Source organism: Polypterus senegalus, chromosome 7 (genome assembly GCF_016835505.1).
Source record: "Polypterus senegalus isolate Bchr_013 chromosome 7, ASM1683550v1, whole genome shotgun sequence".
Classification (NCBI taxonomy): Eukaryota; Metazoa; Chordata; class Cladistia; order Polypteriformes; family Polypteridae; genus Polypterus; species Polypterus senegalus.
In genome coordinates, this window is record NC_053160.1 from 19,447,526 (window position 1) to 19,469,971 (window position 22,446).

General features: G+C 40.0%; 1 protein-coding gene and 1 long non-coding RNA gene across 2 annotated transcripts in view; one reads left to right on the forward strand and one right to left on the reverse strand.

Annotated features, from left to right (window-relative positions):
• The window catches only part of LOC120532370, a 52,517-nt gene that overhangs the window by 11,479 nt on the left and 18,592 nt on the right, over positions 1-22,446 (reverse strand). The gene's annotated exons all lie outside the window — the stretch shown is intronic.
• Positions 1-22,446, forward strand: part of LOC120532368 (glyoxylate reductase/hydroxypyruvate reductase-like) — a 42,401-nt gene that overhangs the window by 9,729 nt on the left and 10,226 nt on the right. The window contains exons 2-7 of the mRNA XM_039758296.1: positions 3,286-3,416; positions 8,689-8,761; positions 11,840-11,956; positions 13,117-13,205; positions 19,462-19,566; positions 20,533-20,668. Coding sequence (XP_039614230.1) covers positions 3,286-3,416; positions 8,689-8,761; positions 11,840-11,956; positions 13,117-13,205; positions 19,462-19,566; positions 20,533-20,668 — 651 coding nt within the window. The remainder of the gene's footprint in view (positions 1-3,285; positions 3,417-8,688; positions 8,762-11,839; positions 11,957-13,116; positions 13,206-19,461; positions 19,567-20,532; positions 20,669-22,446) is intronic.

Genomic DNA, 22,446 nt, shown 5'->3' on the forward strand with positions numbered 1-22,446 from the left:
AAATTCTTTTGACTTCTCAAACACACTCAACAGCCATGGGCTCTTCTAAGCAATTGTCCAAGGATGTAAAATTGTAACTAATCGATGCCCAGAAAGCAGGGGTAGGCTATAAAATGATATGAAGTTTCAAACTATAACAGTCGGAAATGTCATTTAAGAAAGGGCAGTTTAAGGGAACCATGGAGATCAAGATGAGATCTGGAAGACCAAAAAACTAAAAGAACAACTTGTATACAGTGCAGGAAGGCAAAGCAAATATCCATCCTATAATTCTTTGCATTTATATAGCGCTTTCCTCACTACTCAAAGCACTCAGCCATTGCAGATTAAGGGCCTTGCTCAAGGGCCCAACAGAGCAGAGTCCCTATTGGCATTTACGGGATTCAAACCGGCAACCTTCCGATTGCCAGTGCAGATCCCCAGCCTCAGAGCCTATGACCACAAGCTGAGAAAGAAGTGGTGGGCACTGTTGTACTGTGCAGTGTTACTCAACGGACATGACCTTCATAAGGGAGAAAGAAGGCAACAGTAACTGGGTCAGCATCAGAGTCCAAGACTTTGGAGCTGTGCAGCAAATGTACTAAGCACAGTGTCACTTTACCGTCATGACTGAATCATATAAAGTCCATATGCTGCTGCGCCATGTTGACTGTGAACGTGTGTGAGAAGAGATAACCACGTCAGCACAGGAGGAATCTGCTGTACAATTTCAGTATAAAATCACTTAAATACACTCTGGGAAAAACACCAGGAGTCAGGCCACTGTTGTCGACTCCTACTATGATAAAAATAAGTCAGTTCTTAGCTTGCACTCCATGATTTCCACTGGCGTGCCTGCACCCACTACATGAACAGCAGCTTGCCTCCCTGGACAGCATGTCAGCCAGCGGTCAAACGTCTTTATTTTCTAACTGACAGTACAAGGCGGTATAACTCACAGAAAACATAAATCGGGTCACTTCATCGGCTGGCAGTGCGGCTCAGTGACCAACGAACTGGACTTTAAACCACAAGGCTACCACTTGAATCATGGGGTATTACCACTGCAGTCACGCACTGCGCTTGTGGAGCTTCTCAGTAGCACGTTCTCGGCATGAAGAGTAAAGGTTGTTGATTTGGTAAAACTGTCGATTTAACCAAGAATAACTTAACCCTCTCAAACCCACTTTAGGGTCAAGTTGGACCATAGCCTACCCTGGCAGCATGGGGCACAAAGCTGGAAACAGTCTTTAACTGGAACAGTTTTTAAGATTTTAACAGACTACAACTGATTCTAATGAAAGTGTTAAAAGTGACATGTGAGTGCCTTGAGGAAGGGAAATTCCCTATATAAATAAAAAGTATTATTATTATTATTATTGTTTTGTGTAATGGTGGGGAGAACAGCAATGCAACAGTCAGCACTAAGGTCTCACGTCAATGAGAATTGATATTGAGCACATTACATAAATCACGTGTCCCAACAGCCTTTTAGTATTACAATAAGGAATGGCGACACCAAGGGGGACATAAAGAAATTCAGACTTTCTGACAAAATGGGTTACACTTAACCTAAATGAAAAATGCTATGTAGCCAAAACACTGGAAAAGCAGCTATTGGGTCCCACCATTACAGTTCCTAATCTTTGGTTGAAAAAAGTAAATTTTGATATTGTAGCTCAAAAAGAATAGCAGAGTTTCAATGTAACAGACCCATACATTTTTTAAAGGCTAAATGCACATTAAATTTAAACAATGCTTTCCATCATCTGAAAAGGGAGTTGCTCCTTTTTGCTCCTTTTGTTTTAATCAGGATGTGCAGCGTGTCAAGGCATTTCTTTTTCACTTTGTGCTTTCTTCTTATTCCAGCCTTCTCTGGATTGGGGGCTGGAAGGGCATTTGGGTGTGGGACATCTTTCTTTTTTTTCCCCGTTATTTGTTACTTACTTATCTGTGTGTTCCCCTTTTCTTTTTTTCTTTAAAACCAATTAGAAGAAAAATGTGACAACAAATTAAAACAACACAGTCTATGTGGCTGGAGCATGTCATTAAACTTACAGTGACGTACATGCAGGAACTGAGCACAATCATCCTAAATGCAGTGTCACCGAGTCAAACTTTAACCGTACCTAAATTTTGGACTGCACAGATTTTGCTGTTCCTATTTGATTTTCTCCAAACTGATATTCAGTAAAATCAAGAGCATATTGTATGGCTCAATGAACCGTGTCCATAAGAAACCAAACAGTCTGCTTTGTCTAACAGACATGTTTATCGAGACACTGATCACAATCCATACTCCCACAAAAACCACAGTTGACTCTTCATCTATTAATATATTCTTGTTTCTCATGGTGCCACGTTGAATGTGGGCCAGACATGCAAATAAGAATTTCACATTACAGTACTGCTACTACTACTTTTACTGCATGGGATGAGAACAAAATGACAAAGAGGGACTAAAAGGACCACCTGAATACACAATGAGTTTAGAAAATAGAAAATGGCATTAGGATTAAATAGTTTGACTCTGTCTGGTAGAAATGGAGCAGAACTAAATCAACCCAGAGAGTTCCATGTACAAACATAGCAGTACAGTAACTTTGCATTCAGGCCTTTTAGTTGACAGTAGTCACCCTTAGATTGAGTTCTTCACAAACTCTGGGCATAAAGAATGTCTTATGCATTAGTAATCTTAATAGCATGTAAACATCAATTCATCCATTCACTTTTAGAGCCATTTCCACAGGACCTGTTCTTCCCGTGTCTGTGTGAGTTTCCTCCCATAGTCCAAAGACATGCAGGTTTAGGTGCATTGGCGATTCTAAATTGTCCCTAGTGTGTGCTTGGTGTGTGCCCTGCAGTGGGCTGGCACCCTGCCCGGTGTTTGTTTCCTGCCTTGCGCCCTGTGTTGGCTGGCATTGGCTCCAGCAGACCCCTGTGACCCTGTAGTTAGGATATAGTGGGTTGGATAATGGATGGATGTTCTGGCAGCATCAGGAGTACGATAGAAACCAATATTGGATGGTCCACTAGCCTACTACAAGGCACACCAATACACACACACACACAGTCATACAGTGTCACTTTAGAGTCACTACTTAACCTAACAAGTACAAGCTTATCTTTAGGAAAACCTGAGTACTGAGGTGAAGTGAAATTGGGAAAACTCTGGTCAGATAATGATCGTACAAAGAATTCTGAACAATAATAATATCATCAGTTATTGTTCGGGTTTTCTTCCATTATTCTTGATGGCTGAGTCTGCATCAACTTGTTATCACAGTTTTGTTATCTTTCATACAGGTGCCACATTGAACAGTGGGACTCTGATGACCCAGTTCCTCGTCAGGAGCTTTTGAAACAGGTTTCTGGAATTGATGGTCTATTATGTGTGCTAACAGAAAAAATTGATGCTGAGCTTTTAGATGCAGCAGGTACGTTGCCTTTTGCAGTACAAATTGTCATATATACTTAAAGCTGTGTTGTCAAACAAGGAACACAAACACAACCTGAAACCCGAGTCCAGCACCACAGTACAGCTTTCAGTAATTGTCAAAGTGATGCTGGAGATTTTGCATCAGTTTTTTTCCCAATTACCAACCAGTCTTGTAAAAATTCAAGAACTCTTCGTTAACAAGACTTACTGTTACCAACATATGAAAACAAGACATGTAATCTGTAGTCACCGATGTAGTGTAGGGGATGTTCATTCGTTTTATACACTAAGTGGCCACTTTATTAGGTCTGCCTGCTTGTAAGGACAAATATCCTCCTTCTCCAAATAGTCAGTTGTGTGTCTGGGTCACAATATCCCGTGTATGACTTGCAGAAATGGGGAAGAGGATTAGTTCTTGTTCAAGCACATTTTAAAAGAGAAAAGATGCATGATCACAAAGACTTTGATAATAGTATGGGTCATGGCTGTTGTTCCCCAATCATATTTATCCACTGTTTGTTATTTTTTAATTTTCATATTATTATCATTCATTCATTCACTTATTTATTAATTACTGGACCCATATTTATCCTAGTTTGATGGACTCCTATTAAAAAACACTTGTGCACTATTTATGTCCGTGTTATCCACTAAAGAACCAGTGGTTCCTGAACAGCATTAGTATTTCAACTATGGTTTTTGGGTTACAATTTAAGTCTGACACTCTCTCAATCAGTCTTTTTGGTAAGGATTCCTGGTTTGTTTTTACAACTCGTCTCCTAGTCATCCCATCACTTTTGGTTGTATTCCACTGTTAACCTCAAACACATGCTTGTTGATGCCTGACATGATGGTTAGAGAATCTGAGACACAACTGCCCTCCTGGGATTTTCATGCTCTACAATCTCCAGAATTTACAACAAATATTGGTAAACAAAAACTGTATGGCAGTTCAGTAGGTCAAAGCACCTTGTTTAGAAGGAAAAAGACCAATTTCAAAAATGTCGATACTTCCATGCACTTCCATGTAAATTTCAACTTTAGTGATAATGCAGGAAATCTCTTAACACATCCATCCATCCATCCATCCGTTATCCCACCCGCTGAATCCGAACACAGGGTCACGGGGGTCTGCTGGAGCCAATCCCAGCCAACACAGGGCACAAGGCAGGAACCAATCCCGGGCAGGGTGCCAACCCACCGCAGGACACACACAAGCACACCAACACACCAAGCGCACACACGGGCCAATTTAGAATCTCCAAACCACCTAACCTGCATGTCTTTGGATTGTGGGAAGAAACCCACACAGACACGGGGAGAACATGCAAACTCCACACAGAGAGGACCCGGGAAGCGAACCCGCGTCCCCTAACTGCGAGGCAGCAGCGCTACCACTGCGCCACCCTCTCTTAACACAATATTGCAAAATAAAATACAACAGATTGTACTGTACAACAGAGAATATTTATGTATACAAATACATGTAGAGTAAATGAACAAGAACTGAATCAAGTGAAATTTTTAAGTAATATTGCCTTAACATGTATAATACTTATTATTATGTATACAAATAAATGCAGAGTCAAATTAATAGGAAAATGCATCAAATGAAAATGTAAATTATATTTAACTAAACAGATTAGGTCAAATGAAAGTAATCAAGCTGCATAAAAATACAGATTGTTACTGGGGAGGCTTAAATGCCTCCGTCCACATTGTCTTTTACAGATGTGTTCAAGTGTGTGTGTCTTCATTTCTTTCTCGTCATCATCCAGTCTGTGCTCTGGTAAGACAAACAAGCTGTCTACTATCCTCACTTACAGATTTCTCTGAGTGTGTGAGTGTGTGTGTGTGTACAAGTATATTTAAAGCAATTATCACAAAACTACTCAGGCAAAATTTTGGAAATCTGTACAGAATGTATTGTTGGACACACTGTAGGTCAAACCTTTTATTGAAAGATATGAAGTACTGGATGATACTGAATCAAAAACAATTGGTCTGGAGCATAAAATAAAAATGATGCAACTTTTATTAAAAAAGATAGATCCATTTTTTCTGAAGCTATCACTGTACATTAGTCTCAGCATTCATTGTGGATACCTCAGAAACAACTTGTTCTAAATTTTTGTATTTTGGCTATGATGTACGGTATTCATCCAGGACACGGACAGAACTCCCCAAAAACACTTCTGTTTCTGGACACACATACATATACATATACATATACATATACATATACATATATACATATATATATACACACACACACATATATTAAGATATTCAGGTGCTAATCCATTTGTAGGGTTTAAGAATAAGAAATGACCATAACATGAATTCTGAAACCAAGAGGTAGCACACGGTTTTCGCCAACACAGGTGTTTTGTGATCTCTCTTCCAAGTTCTGGTTAGAATTCTCGCAGTGGTATTTTGTACCAGTTGCAGCCTTTCAAAGCATTTTTTAGTTAAACCAGTGTGCAGAGCATTACAATAATCAAGCCTGCTGGTAACAAACATCCATCCATCCATTTTCTAACCCGCTGAATCCGAATACAGGGTCACGGGGGTCTGCTGGAGCCAATCCCAGCCAACACAGGGCACAAGGCAGGAACCAATCCTGGGCAGGGTGCCAACCCACCACAGGACACACACAAACACACACTAGGGCCAATTTAGAATCTCCAATCCACCTAACCTGCATGTCTTTGGATTGTGGGAAGAAACCGGAGCGCCCGGAGGAAACCCACGCAGACACGGGGAGAACATGCAAACTCCACGCAGGGAGGACCCGGGAAGCGAACCCAGGTCTCCTAACTGCGAGGCAGCAGCGCTACCACTGCGCCACCGTGCCTCCCGGTAACAAACACATGCATCAATTTGTGGTCTGAGGTTTGCTATATTTCTGGTAATATAATGTGAGAAACTAATCAACAGTAACACCTGCTGTAGGTGTCTGACTTCTGATTTGCAGCGCAGAGTTAGATGCTCAAGATTAATATTTCCCTCTAACTTTGGAGACTACAATTAAAATATCACATTTTACAGTTTTGACATCCAGTTTGTAATGTCATTTATACAATTAAGTAAAGGATGTAGTGCATTTGGATCATCACGCGATATGAGTATATCATTCACATAGCTGTGGAAATCACCACTATGCTCATTCTGTACATAATTCTACTAAGGGGAAGTATGTACTGTGTGAGACTTACCCGGACACCACCAGTCGGAAAACACATTTTTATAAAATGCACACATTTATTTACCATCAATAAACTCAGGTTTACACAGTCGCTAACACCACGCACAAAGCACACAGCAAATAATCACCACAATAAGGTTTCTTCTTCTCAGTCCTTGGCTGCCTGTCTCCTCCTGGGAGCTTCATCCAGCTCCCACTCCCGACTCAAGCTCCCCGACTGTAAGAAGGCGGCCCCTTTTATTCCTGCCCGGATGTGCTACAGGTGGCTGATGACATCCTTCTGGGCAGCACTTCCTGGTGTGGCGGAAATGCTGCCCGTTGCACCAGAAGCACTTGGGCCGTCCCTGGCAGCTTCCTCCGCCATCTTGCCAAGTTTAGCGCAAGTAATTATTCCCGGGTTCCACTGGGCCTAAGGCGCCCCCTGGCGGTGGCCACGGGTCCCAACAGGTTAATCGTTTTTCCCTCTTTTCCTGTGGTCTTCTCTTAATCCAGGGCGGTTGCCCCCTTGGCATCCCAGCCAGGCAAGGACCCCAGCAATCTGCCACAACTGTATAAGGTAAAAATATGAGTGGAGCTCCATGTTACAAGTTTTTTCTTTGTCACAATCTTATAAAGTAACTTTCTACCTGTTGCATATTTTGGAAACTTTTTAAATATGTTACCACAAAGATCAACCTAGTTTTTAAGTTATTGTAGTAAAATGTTATTATATCAAGTGTTACACAGCTGGGCAAATGAACAAGCATGAATAAATTGTTTCACCGCTGAGCAGGAGCACTTTCTGAAGTTCAGTAAAACCTCAGTTATGCCAAGTAATGAGGACTGATTTCAGATTAAAAATTCACTCTCCTCATCATGCTTCATTTTCCAGCTCACTGTAGTGTTCAAAATAAAGACTTATTGAACTAAGAAATGTATAAACACAAACATCCTTAGTGAATGAGACAGTAGAGCATGTGTACGTGGCCAGTGCTGGCAACACGATGACAGGCTAACAGAATATCAGGGTACATGGCACGATGTGTAGGGTTACAAGTCCAAGGAGGTTATGACAAGTTTTATAAGGCCTCATCTGGAGCACTGTGTACAGTCACTACCTCCGCAGCCACTAGCTCAGTACAGTAAAGGTTAAAACTATAGTATTTATGTGATCATTATAATATTCACAGCAAAGCTTTTATGAATTATAAAAAAAAGGAGTGTATTACACTTACAGGCTCACCTTGGGTAGTGTGGAACTTCAGTTAATCCAGGAGCAGATAATTGGGTTTCTACTGTATTAACAAAATCAAACAGTTGTAATTGTAATTCTCTGAGATGTTCCAGGTAAGGCAGATACTGTTGTAATAGTTATGATTGTGGCACTGAAGAGCAGTCATGTGTTGATGCCTGTGATGTCTGAAAGAAGGCAGACACCCCAACTTCTTACAAGACCCACTGCATCGAATTTTCTAAGACAAAGCCTAAAAAAATAATAAAAAAACACAACAATAAAGAGTGACTTAAGAACATTTATGTGAGGCAGAATGCCCAGTGGGGTCTGGGTGGTCTTTTGACCTGGAACCCTGCAGATTTTGTATTTTTGTACAGTTTAACTGGATTTATTTTTTTCTGACCATCCTGCCCATCTGACCTTATTATTAAACTGTCATTTAGAAACCTAAAAAAATTATACATTTTAAGGACTTGATTTCTTATAATTAGATGTCTTTCTTATGTATGAGAGTGTGCATTATTTATTTATCAATTGTATACTACAAAGTATTTACTCATTATTATCCTTATCTAAATTTGTTTTTCTTCTCATTATTCTTTTTATCCAAATTGTTGTTTTTCTTTTGCATGTAACTACTTCTGTCACATGTTGTAAAGCACTTAGAGCTCCATCACTCATATGAAAATGCATGACTGCGATAAATGTTGTTGTTGTAGATTAGCACATGCAGTAAATATTTTACTTTACTCTTCAAACATGACAAATAATGACTCTATAAATTGTTGTTTCTGACACAACTAAGTCTGAGGTCATTAACCACCTTTCACTTTTTGGTCTTTTCTGTAGGACCAAAGCTCAAAGTGGTCAGCACTATGTCAGTGGGATATGATCATCTGTCCTTGGATGAATTAAGGAAAAGGTTTGATCACATTACAACTCTCAATGAACTCAACAGTTTACAAATGATGGAACCTGAGTTGGTGCAATACTTTTATATGTCCACAGAAAGAAAAAATTAAATAGACAGGCCTGTGTGTTTTGTAGTAAATGAGTAAAGCAGGACTAAAAAGTTTGAGTGAAAGATGAGTGCCTGATGAGCCAGAACCATTCCAGGAGTGGACACAGTACACTTCAATCTATTACAGCCACCATAAGGAGAAGAAGTAAAAACTGAATACGGTCAACTAGTGTAAATGGCATGCTTTTTAATTCACTGCAATATTTATTTGTGACATCTATCCATTTACCAGATGTGCTGTGTCTATCTGAGGGTTGCAAGGAATTTGAACATATGCCAGGAGAATTAGAAAGAAGACAGAAGCCAGTTGACACCAGGACATGGCATGACACCTTCAGGCATAAATCTATGATAGTGGTCAACTTAGAGTCACAAATAAGCCTAAGGGGAAGGAAAACTATTTACCCAAATAAAAACCATACTCGGATATAAAAGAATGTGCAAACTTTACAAAAACAATGACCAGACCAGGAGAAATGTCCTCTGTGCCGCCATTTTACTTCAACATAGACAATGAATGGGTCAATAAAACATGTCTTGGCGTAAAAATTAGCCAATCAATCAAGTCAGGATTAAGGTCCGCCACTGATGTTATTTACCATATAGTTTTTCACAGCAATCACCAACATAAAACATTTTAAAAAGCAAACAAAAATAGCATAGGAAGATGTCAAGATAGACTGTGGCATCAATGAAGTGCACTAACAAGAACATTCACAGGAGTTAAATGGAAAGAGACAGAAAGTGGCCCGGCACCAAGCCAGGATATAAACCAAAAGGCAGGAATCAGGAGTCAGTTGACTATAAGACAACACAGCAGAGTTAACATTACTACAATGTGTGAAAAGATGCCCGTTTTTAAATAATATGAATATTTTATTGTATAGGGAACATGGATGCTTTCCTAAAATGTATTCAACAGCACAAAACAAATAATATTTGTCAAATTTTCAGTCTCCTTAATCTAATTCAATATTCCACAAAATACCAAACATGAACATTTATTTTAAAAGACAACATGAAACCTGCTCACCAGAACCCAATGTGTTTCCCCAACAATTTCCTGCACCCGGCAGCTGAGAAACTGGCTGGTTTTAATCACTTGCTATCAAACCTCTGCCCGTCCATCTCCTTTCATGTCTAGTTGGTTACCTTCATCATTGAGGTCTATTTAGATACTGGTCAAGCAGGACACAGTGTTTTGACAGCCTGCATAACCGAACACTATTTTTGATTTTTAATAAATTTGTAAAATTTTCTGAAAACATGTCTTCACTTTGTCATCATGGGTCATTAAATGTAGATTCATTTAAAAAACACAATAAAATTTGCAGAATGAGAAGGGGTCTGAACGCTGTCTGAATCCACTATATTTGTTTCTCAGGCAAACTAAAGAAAATAACTTGCACCTGAAAATCTAAACAAGTCCTGTTATAAATATATCTTTAACTTGAATGTATGCCAAATTTGGTCTACTCTTATCCACTGCCACTCGTCTTCCAAGCCTTTACACTTGTATACCTACTCCATATTTTAAACACATGCACCTTACCTAGCCGAGCTAAAGAAGATTTTCTGTACTCAGGGAGGGTAGTGTGGAGGTTATTTCAGGCACAATATCAGGCTCTAACATCCAGCACTGTGACAGGTCAGGTCAGGTCAGGTTGGGGAACATGCATTGGTACAGCGTATTGCCAACCCCACCACACGACGAAACAGTTCAGGATCTTGGTCTTTTCCTGGCAATCCCCCAGGCAGACACATGGTCAAGTCCCACCCTCCGGAAATGACCCTTTATCTGCCGCAGCCAGGTGTTACATTGGCCTGGTCCAGTCACTCTGGTCCTCAACAATGAGGATCCTGTGAGCCAGATAATCCTCGGGTAATAGTGCCACATGGCCATAGTGCCGTAACTGACGCTCCCTCACAATGCAGGTAATGTGCCTCATTCGGGACTCCATTAGCAACAGCTCAAGCGACACAAAGTCAAACCAACAGTACCCAAGGATTCTCCAAAGAGACACAGTACTGAAGGAGTCCAGTCTATGTCTCAGGTCACTGGACAGCGTCCATATCTCGCAACCATATAGCAAGACAGGAAGCACCAGGACTCTAAAGACTTAGACCTTCGTCCTTTTGCAGAAATACAGAGTGCTACACACCCCTTTCCAGCAACCTCATGACCCCCCCATGCTCTCCCAATCCGTCTACTGACTTCATAGGATGAGTCACTAGAGACATGAATGTCACTGCCGAGGTAAGTAAACCTCTCAACAAGGTCGACACTCTCTCTGCAGACAGACACACTGCTGACGGCCGTGCCCAAGAGGTCATTAACGGCCTGGATCTTGGTTTTTATCAGGACATTCGCAAGCCCAGGCACTCAGACTCCTCACTCAGTCTCTTGAGCGCCCCAATCAGAGACTCCATTGACTCCACAAAGATCACAGCATTGTCAGCAAAATAAAGACCAGTGAATCTTTCTTCACCAACAGATGCCCCACTGCCGCTGGACCCCACGACCTTGCCCAACACCCAGACCATACAAGCATTGGGACAGAGTAGGAGCAGAACACACCCCTACTACACTATAATATAATTCTCTGACCTCCATATTAGTCAGCACTTTCTGGTAATACTGCCAAACTGTTTTCATCTTCAGGTCATTTCTCTCAATTGCATTTTTAGCTTACCGATGCATATGCAATTCATACATATTGAGATGAGGAAGTTTGTCCGGGCTTGGGCTCTGTCTTGCACCCACTGTTATCAGGGTAGACTGTGGAGCCCCATGACAATGAACTGAATACAGTGGATTTGATACTGCATGGATGGATACTCTGATGCAAATTACTGTAAGTTTAAGCACCATGTAAATGCTATTTGTTGCTACATATGGAGCAGTGCAGGCAATGCTGTGACATCTGGTCTCCTGATTACCTGTATTCCTCACAGTGTTTTGTGTCTTTTCTCAAATAGGGGGATTCGTGTTGGATACACCCCTGATGTGCTGACCAATGCTGTGGCTGAACTGACCATTTCTCTGCTGCTAGCCACATCTCGTCGGATTGTTGAGGCTGCTGACGAAGCAAAAAAGTAAGCATTCAGTAAACCCTCCTCTTATCCCTCTAACTGTTATTAATGCAAAACAACTAGCAAAATGACCAGCTGTCGTACATACACACATTCTAAAACCCATATAATCCAGTTCAGGGTTGTGGGAATCCAAAACCTATCCTGGCAGCACTGAAAACTACCAAAGATGAGGCAGCAGTCCATCACAGGGCACACGTGCACCCACACTAACACAGTAAGAATTTACTATCAACAATTAAATTACCCTTTGCATTGTGTGTAATGTGAGAGGAAAACCAGAATGCCTTAAGAAAAACCTTTGCAGACATGGGAAGAATGAACAAACTTTACATTGAAAATGACCTGGCGTGAGATTTGAACCCAGGTTGCAAGATCTGTGAGGCAACAATTCCAACCACTGCAACAACTGCCAGTTGTTGCATTGCGATAAAACAGATGTAGCACCTTAAGAGTAGTACAACATTTATCAGACTAGCTTCTATGTCCCATTGTTCTTCTTGGCCTTGCATCCAGCAAAACATGGAATTAATGCAGAAAAGATGTTTGAATTGATGGTGACATCATCCTGCTTGCTACCATGTTAACAATACATATTCACATGCAAAAAACTTTGAGCAACTAAGTCTGGATACACAACATCTTCTGAATGTGGATCAACGTATTGGGCGGGTGGGAATGTTTCACTCTCTTCAAACTTTTGTGTAGTACAGTATATATTAGAACATCTGCGGTAGGCTGGCACCCTGCCCAGGGTTTGTTTCCTGCTTTGCGCTCTATGTTGGCTGGGATTGGCTCCAGCAGACCCTCGTGACCCTGTAGTTAGGATATAGCGGGTTGGATAATGGATGGATATATTAGAACATTAGCACATTAGAAATAGTGTGACAAGAACAAGCCATTCAGTCCCAAAAGCTCATCCACTCTATTCACCTAGATTGTCCAAAATAACTCCCAAGACGGAATTTCATTGACTCTACTTGATGTTATTTTGTAATCTCCCATAAATGGTAAGTTGTGGTTCAGATGTGATATATGAGAATGCCATGGCACTCTGAAACAGACTGAGAAGAGCAATCACCATGAAAAATGCAGACTAACTAACTGCATAGAAGTCAAATAAAAACTTTCAGCATTAACAAATGTTTTCTGTTTCATTGTAGTGGTGGATGGGGCACCTGGAGGACAATGTGGCTATGTGGCTATGAGCTGCCACACAGTACAGTGGGCATTCTGGGCCTAGGCAGAATTGGTAAGTCAAGACACATCAAGTCAAGTGGCTTTATTGTCATACCATTCCTACCATCCACAGTATTGCAGCATACAGCGGCACAAAACATTCCCCAGGACCATAAATGCAGGGCAAGTGCAAGACATGTAAAGAACTTTACTATACTACAAATAGACAGATAAATAAATAATAGCTAAGTGAATAGATAGTAATAATTTGAAATAGATAGTGATAAATAACATCAACTAATAATAATAAAGAATAGTAGTAACAGGTATAACAAATGTACTGCTAATAAAAAAGTTACTAGGAGCAGATCTGAGAGGAGGGCAGCAGCATAGACAGCCAAAGGGTAAAAGCTGTTGCAGAATCTGGTAGAATTCTGGTTTGGATGCTACAGTATCTTCTGCCTAAAGGAAGTGGGTCAAAGAGATAATGGTGGGGTGGGAGCAGTTCTTCACAATGCTATAGGCTTTGTGTATGAATTCTTTTATAAAGATGTCTTTAATGGAGGGCAGAGGGGTCCCAAAGATCTTTTCTGCTACAGTATGTGTGATATCCTTTGCAGGACCTTAAAGCCAGAGACATTGCACTTCCCAAACCAAGATCACATTCTTATTCACCAGAGCTTTTCTGCGTTAGTGCTGTGTTTGCAAGCACAAGAAGAGATGAGCAAAGTCAAGTGCACCACCATCTGCAGACAAGTAGATGACAATCACAGAAAAAAAATGTCACAGTTATAATCACTCTCAGTCTTTCACTGTGTGATAAAGAAAATCATATGGCCCTCCACTTACTTCAGTAATGGACTGTGAAAAACATCTGCAGCAGGGGAGCAATTGTGGATGTATACATATTTCTGCAGGATTCCATATTAACAGGGAACAGTGCCAGTAGCAGTGTTTTGTAATGCTATGATGACTATTAAAAACATTTAAAGACAATTTTAAATCGTCCACACAAATGAATATTTGTTTAAGTAATCATCTACCATCAAGAAACAGTGAAAGTTACTAATTACAGTAATACCTCACTTAATGAAGTAGATACATTCCAAAAAACTGCTTTGTTATGAGAAACTTAATTTTCAGAGGTAAAAGTATATTGGACAGAATAGAGATGTGTTCTTATACTACAAAAACAGTACATGCATACTTGTTCTTCTTTCGGCTGCTCCCATTTAAGGGTCGCCACAGTGGATCATCCATCTCCATCTATTACTGTCTTTTATATCATTTTCTGCCACACCAGCTACTTTCATGTCGTCCCTCACCACATCCATAACCCTTCTCTTTGGCCTTCCTCTTTTCCTCTTGCCTGGCAGTTCCATCCTCAACATTCTTTTCCCAATGTATTTTTTTAAAGGAGAGATGTGGGGTACATCAGGACATAAACAAAAAATGCATACAATGAATACAAATGAAAGTTTATTCTGAATGAAGCAAAACACAGTAATTTCTGAAAAAAGTATCTAGTGTTACTTGTTTGGATTTTTGTTTTCTTTCATTTAATAAATTCATACAGTATATGGATTAAACAAATGTAATGCTTTTTATTGAATTATCGCCTGAAAAAGAAGCGTATGTCATTACAACATACCGTCAATCCAAAGACTTAGCATTTTCTCATTTTTGTCTATTTCATGACACTGTTTTAAAATTGCAGGTAAAATGTCAGGATGCTGCTCAGTGAGTGGAGGTAGTGCAGATTAAAGACAGGGTGGCACAGAGGGGGAGATCAGCTAGCAGGCTAACGGGCACAAGCAGGCTAACGGGCACAAGCAATTAAATGATCAAAGTAGTCGATCCTTATTTATGCACCGGGAAATACTTGGGGTAATGCCTGTATGTAGAGAATAAACTGACTGCGCAGAGGAAGAATAGGGGAAGTTTTCGGTAAACCTCAAAAGAGAGAGGCCAGTCTGAGTAGCTTGGAGTTTCTTTTGTTGACAAGATGCCTCTAACCTGGGATTGTGGAGGTGTGGGAGACAGAGGATCCAGTTAAAACTCTTTGGGTACCAACATAAGATGGCAGTGCCAATAACAACAACATTTATTTATATAGCACCTTTTGATACAAACAATGTAGCTCAAAGTGCCTTACAAGATGTCAAAGAGAAAGTTACATAAAAATAAAGGATTAGGAAATATTTAAAAAAAAAAAACAAGCCTCCAGTTAGGCTGGAAAAAAAACAAAATCTGCACGGGTTGCAAGGCCTAAAGACCATCCAGCCCTGAGTGGGGAATGAACAGATGGTGCCATACAGAGCTGGAAGGAAGTGCAGTCGAGTTCATGGGCACTTGGCATCATTGCTGCTGCTTTATCAGAGAACAGTGGAGACAAGTGAGGTTTGCCTAGGTAAAGGTCTGAAGTTGGCAGGACCAATGAAGATTCAGCACACGGATGAAGTATAAGTGGGGCGAATCATTAATCGCTTGCATTATTTGTGGAGATATAAGCAATGTGGTTGTCGCCAACTAGCTGACTGTGAGAATGCTTTTTTGAGTGTCTGGAGGAATGAAATGACACTAAGAGATACGCTGTTTGGGATTTTTAACTGCATTATCTATTTATGACATTTACTTTTTTGCACTGTCTTAAACATGTATTAATTGAATAATGTGCCATGAACACTTTTCTGTTATAATAAATATGCACTTTTGGACACCTTGAACCCTTTGGTTGTCTCTCTCACTCATTGCTGGTCCTTCTTTTGTACATGAACTACTAGGTGGGTTAAGTTAACAACTGACTGTCGTGTACATCCTCTCATAGCGACATCAGTGTAATTTTGTACAAACGTTTTAATTTTGTCCAGTTGATTTAGAATTGGTGGGGCGGCACGGTGGCGCAGTGGTAGCGCTGCTGCCTCGCAGTTAGGAGACCCGGGTTCGCTTCCCGGGTCCTCCCTGCGTGGAGTTTGCATGTTCTCCCGTGTCTGCGTGGGTTTCCTCCGGGCGCTCCGGTTTCCTCCCACAATCCAAAGACATGCCAGTTAGGTGGATTGGCGATTCTAAATTGGCCCTAGTGTGTGCTTGGTGTGTGGGTGTGTTTGTGTGTGTCCTGTGGTGGGTTGGCACCCTGCCCAGGATTGGTTCCTGCCTTGTGCCCTGTGTTGGCTGGGATTGGCTCCAGCAGACCCCCGTGACCCTGTATTCGGATTCTGCGGGTTAGGAAATGGATGGATGGATGGATGGATGATTTAGAATTGTGTCTAAAAAGTTTTTAGAGTTGAATGTGCCAATCCCATAGATGCTACTATATTATAGCACCTTTATCCTCTGGCCTCTACATGTATGATAATCTTTAACTTAGTCTTGAATAGAATTTATTTTCTCTTACATGATTCTGACATGCTAAATAAATTAATAATTAATTATTATACTAAAAATAATGCTGGAGGGCGGCACAGTAGCGCAATGGCCTTGCAGTTAGGGGACCCGGGTTCTCTTCCCGGGTCCTCCCTGCGTGGGTTTCCTCAGGGTGCTCTGGTTTCCTCCCACAGTTCAAAGACATGCAGGTTAGGTGCATTGGTGATTCTAAATTGTCCCTAGTGTGTGCTTGTGTGTATGTGCCCTGCGGTGGGCTGGCGCCCTGCCCGGGGTTTGTTCCCTGCCTTGTGCCCTGTGTTGGCCGGGATTGGCTCCAGCAGACCCACGTGACCCTGTAGTTAGGATATAGCAGGTTGGATAATGGATGGATGGATAATGCTGGAAATAATCTTATCAACTTTTCTATGTTCTGTGAAATATTGCCAAAAAACAATATCATAATGCACATAACGAACTGTCATTGTGCAGTATACAAAACCTTGTTACGTATACCGTGCGTTGTGCATCATCTAAATGCACAAGTTTACCAATAGTCTGAAGTTAGCTTTGTTTTTCCAAAACATCTTAGCGAGAGGATACGTTGCTCTACTTTTACTCACTCAAAAACAAAAACCTCAGTTATTCTTTTATTATGATCTCCTCATTAAGAGTGACTCAGCATACGGTATAAAATCTGGCACTTGGTTTGCGACACTTCAGTCTGTTTTATTGCAGTATAGCTCTATTCCAGAATATAACTTTTCATTTCCCCAGTATTTTTTAATTGTACGTGCACACAACACACCACAGAAAGCACGACATGTTTGTGAATTGGTGCTTAGTATCATCATGCTGGTGGCCAAGGCTTGATAATTTGTTGTAGTGAAATCAGCTTAGCTCAGATTTATTGTCATGTGATGAATAACACACACCATGCTGCCACATGGCACAAATGGCACTGTACAGGCTATGTAAAATATAAACAACACAGAATGTAACAGGCAAAAAATGGCCCCTGCCACAAGCACCCCACCCTGGTAGTCCTGCGGTTTATTATTTCAATTAGGTAACACCATATGCAGTATAGAATCATGGGGAATGGAATAACAAGAACTACCTGTACCAGTTTCCACACAGAGAAAAGAGAAGATGGCACAGAGAAAACTGGCCAAGCCACAAGTGAAGGACACTCACAGTCTTGACAATGCATGAAAATAGTACAGATAACAGTCTGTTTTCTTTCCCTGATGATGGCTCACACATGTGGTTGCACCATGGCTGTGGCTGGATGGACCAATACAACATCTAGCTTGACTGTAAATGAAGCACTGTTTAGGGAAATAAAACATCTCATAATTTGAGTGTTCATCTGCTGTCAAACCACTTGTCTAATTCAGAAAGTACACAGCAAAACTGAAATCTGAAAGGGGACTTCCCTCTGCTCTATGAATATGTAGACCCCAGTTACTATCAAACATGATCCAGTCAATAGATCAACAGAATTTTATTTGTCCCAGGGGGAAATTTTGCTTTTTACAGAAGCTCTTTAAATAAATAAATAAATACATAAATAGATAGATAAGTAAGTAAATAAATATGCACACACAGTTTGGTCTGGATAAACACCAGAATGACTATAAAAAAAGAAAATTAAAAAGAAAGAAATGTTCTGACTTGGCTGTCACAGTCACAGTGAGGCACTGTGCAGACGTACTGCAGTTAGTATAAAGAAGCCCCAGGAGCGTTTCTTGACACACTTCTGTTGAATAATTCGTTGGCTGAAAGTATTAAGTGTTACTGTGTCAGAGAGAGGATGTTCATTGTTCATAATGGCACTCAGTCTTCTTTTAATTCTGTCCTTCACTACTACCTCCGGGGAGTCCAGAATGTATCCCACAACTGAGCTTGCCCTTTCAATTAGTTTGTTGATTCAGTGGGCCTCTCTTGAAGTGATGTTACCAGCACAGGACACCACAGCATAAGAAATCTTACTGGCCACCACAGAGTTATAGAAGATGTGAAGGATGTCACTACCCCCATTAAAGGAATGCAGTCTCCTGAGGAAAAAGATCCTGTGTGCCCTTTCTTATAGAGTTCCTCTGTGTTCTGAGACCAGTCCAACCTGTCATTAATATGAACCCCCAAGTAAGTACTTGAGTAGTCGGCAGACATAGAGGGTCTTTGTTGTGGCGAAAGTCAATGACCAGTTCCGTTGATTTTGCCAATTTTAAGATGCAGACATTTCTCTTTGGACCAAGAAACAATGTTCTCCACCAGACTCCTCTCCTCTGTCTCATCCCTTTTGCCATTACAGCCCATAAGTGCAGAATCATTTGAGAATTTCTGCAAGTGACATGGCCTGGTGTTATATTTGTAGTTGGAGGTGTTAAAGAATAAAGAGAAATGAAGACAGGACAGTTCCTTGTGGTGCTCCATATATAGTGGAAGAAAGCAAATGGGACTTGATTTTGTTTTTAAAATTGTCTTAGCTGCTTGCTGCACTGAATTTGTAGATGCAGGTAGTGGCGGCTCCTGCTTACTTTTACTTTGACAAATGCTATCTTGATTGCTGAGCATGATCTAGTGCTTTCTATAATTGCTTAAAATGAACTATGCTATAGGCTCTTCTCCACCAGACTGTGTGAAACAATACTCAGATCAATTTTGTATCAGATGCATTGTACATGAAGCTAAATAAACAACAAAGTAGTTCAGATCTATAATTATGAATCTGAGCTGAAGCATACTCCATTAAGGATGACTGAGAGTCTTGCTTTGCAAGCAACTAATAAAATGACATTTTCCTTGATTTAATGCCTCACTGTGCTGACTGGACTCTAGTCTAACGCATTTACTGTATATACCCTTCCATCAGGGATTGTGTTTTGAGGATTTGTGCGATACCAAGGAATTTACTTGTAACACAACTTCTGCATTGGCTTGTCTCTGTTTTATGTTAATTACAGGCGTGGCCATCGCTGAACGTCTGAAACCCTTTGGAGTACAAAAGTTCATCTACACAGATGTTGGCCCCAGACCTGAGCTGGCAAATAAAATAGAAGCAGAATATGGTAAGACAGCATGGCAAATCCTGTATTTACACTCTTTTCAGGTCTCCGCAGTGGAAGAATTGTTTGAGTGAGACAGAAGTGCTCACCATCACAGGATGAGCGAAAGGGTCTTCCACTAGAGAACTGACAGTGCCTGATAAGGTGTGCTCCTGCAGTAAAGGAGTGATGTGAGAACTGCAGAAACAATTTGGTCCCAGCAATATGCTACATTTTGTTTTCTGTTAGAATTTTTCTTCAATGATTGTCTATTAATTGATTGCCAATCTTGACTGCTCTTTTTACCTTACGTTAGTAAACAGCACCATGCAGCTAATGTGCTTTTCATGTAGAGTTTGTGTATGATTAATTGTAATTATGTGCAGGGACACAGTGTTTAGTGCTGCGGCTATAGTGCAGCTATACTAGGGTCTTTGATGGGAAAGGCGCTATATAAATTAAATGTATTATTATTAATATTTGTGACTTATTACAAGTAAATCATGTTAACTTTCCTATGTATTCTGATTTTAAGTTGCTCTGAGTTAAGTTACAGTATCTGTGAAATTTTACTTTTTTTTAAACTATAGGATAACCAGGGTGCACATGTAATAAAATGTTCAGAAGAATGGGACACATTTTTTACATTTCATAATTTGTAGTTTGCATGTTCTCACAATATTTGGGTGGTTTCTCACGGGTAATCTAATTCTTCCAAATTCCAGCAACGAGCAGGTTAGACTAATTAGTGATTCTAAATCAACCCAGTATGACGCGTACGCTTTTGAACAAGGATCCTGCACTCTCAGTGGGGCTGGGGGTGGGCTCTGGTTCCTTGTGAGTCTTAACTGGACAAAAAAATTCTCTGATCTCTAAATGGAACACTGAAAAGATTTTAATTAAAACAACTGCTGGCTAGTAGATAAACTATAAAAATGAGTACAACTGGAAAACAACTTCAAGTTAACGTGGAGTTATATTTTTCACCAGTTCCACTGGACGTGCTGGCAAAAGAATCAGACTTCCTTATTGTGTGTTGTGCTTTGACAGCCGAGACTCAAGAAATCTGCAATTCCTCAATGTTTTCCAAAATGAAGAATACAGCAATATTTATCAACACCAGCAGGTTAGTGCAAACGTTTCTCCCAAAATGAAGGGGATGTAACAGGAAGTATTCACTTTTATATATACAGCAACAAAGTGTCAACACCACCATATAAAAACAGTCAATTTATTATGGGAGATGTACTGCACTGAAAACACATTTCTCTGCAGAAAGTGATATTTCTTTTAATAGCTACCATTTTGTCACTTGCATGCAGTTTTGTGTTACTTTACATAACATTTTCACCAGGGAATCAGCCATTAATCATTTAGAACAGTTTTATTTGAAATGTCTGAAGCCCGACAATATTATTATCTGTATATTCATCTATATGGAATAAAATACGTAGTATATTAGCATTTACTATGAATGATCACCCTCTAGTGGTAAAAATGATGCACTGTACAAGTTTAACACTAGGGGCTGGTTTAATATGAGCCTGTGAATCCGAATAAAACAAATCCATGAGTTCTTTCCTCACTGCTTGACCTGCCAGTGTTCCAAATGAAGAAATAAGAAAAGAATTGCATTACTGTAATTTGTGAATCAATATGGCTAAAAGTAGCTGACAATCGATATACATGTTAAAAAATAAAATTGCTTATTTCTATAATGAACCCTGTGGATTCAACAAGAATTATATAAGTATTTCTCCTCCACATTTTTTTAAACTTTGAATATATAAAATATATAAAATCAATTACTGTAACTCTAGCATCAATTGATCCATCCATCAATTGTCTGAAAAAATATATTCCAATTACAGAAACACCGTGGCCATACTGCCATCCACATTAAACAAGAGATAAATTTAAAGTATACCATTTAATCTCTCATAAGTAAAAATAGAATAAATCTCTACATTAAATAGTTGAGATAAATAAAAGAGTCTTGAGCAGCTAGAAGAATGAAGATCAGTAAAAGATATTTGGAGTTCAGCTTACTAATTAGTGGTCTTTTTGTAAGACTATGTTGCATGTATTTTTGGTAACTAACTGTTCTAAATGTACTTAACTATTGGACCACTTTGTAGTCACAGAAACCTAAAACCAGCCAATCAGATCATTTTTGAATTTCTGCTTGTCACTACAGAGTCATAAAAGGAAGGCATTTAGTACTCTAGTAATAAACAAGACAGAGCACAAGCACTAACTATCCTTGCTACTCCACCTGGCCTAACTCATTCCCTAAATCCTTTGTCTCATTTCAGGTTGCGGTCCCCTTGTCACACGATCATTCATTATAATTAACTCTTAGTTTTAATTTGTTTCCACCTTACAGCTCAATTATTGCTACAACTTACTGTTATCTGACATTTGCTTTTTGTACCCCTCAGAAGGTTACATGTGCCATATTCATTGCGGACTGCTACTCCTTTTCTCATTCTTTTCTGTTTTTATCTCTGGATCTCTTTAGAGGGGAAAGATTGTAAAAGTAAAACTTAAATCTGTATCAGTTTTATTCTCAAAATACACAAGGCTGGGGTGATTAATGCCAGACATCAATTTTCCTCCTTGTAGTAAGCCTTTTCCGCAGTTTGCTTTAGACCTAACCCTTTGAAGGAGTGCAATTTAAACTACATCACTTAAAGGCCAAGATCCACAATTACCTTCAGGGTCAGAATAGACTCTCTAAACCTATTGCACTTTCCAATTTCCGTTTTTTTCGATAGCAAAGTCTGTATTCATTGTGTCTCTCTGCTACCTCCAGGAAGGAGTTTAAAATCTTGAACAGTGACAGGAATAAAAAACAGATACAGAGCCTAAATAAAGCAGGAGTTCCCCCCAAAACGGAACAAA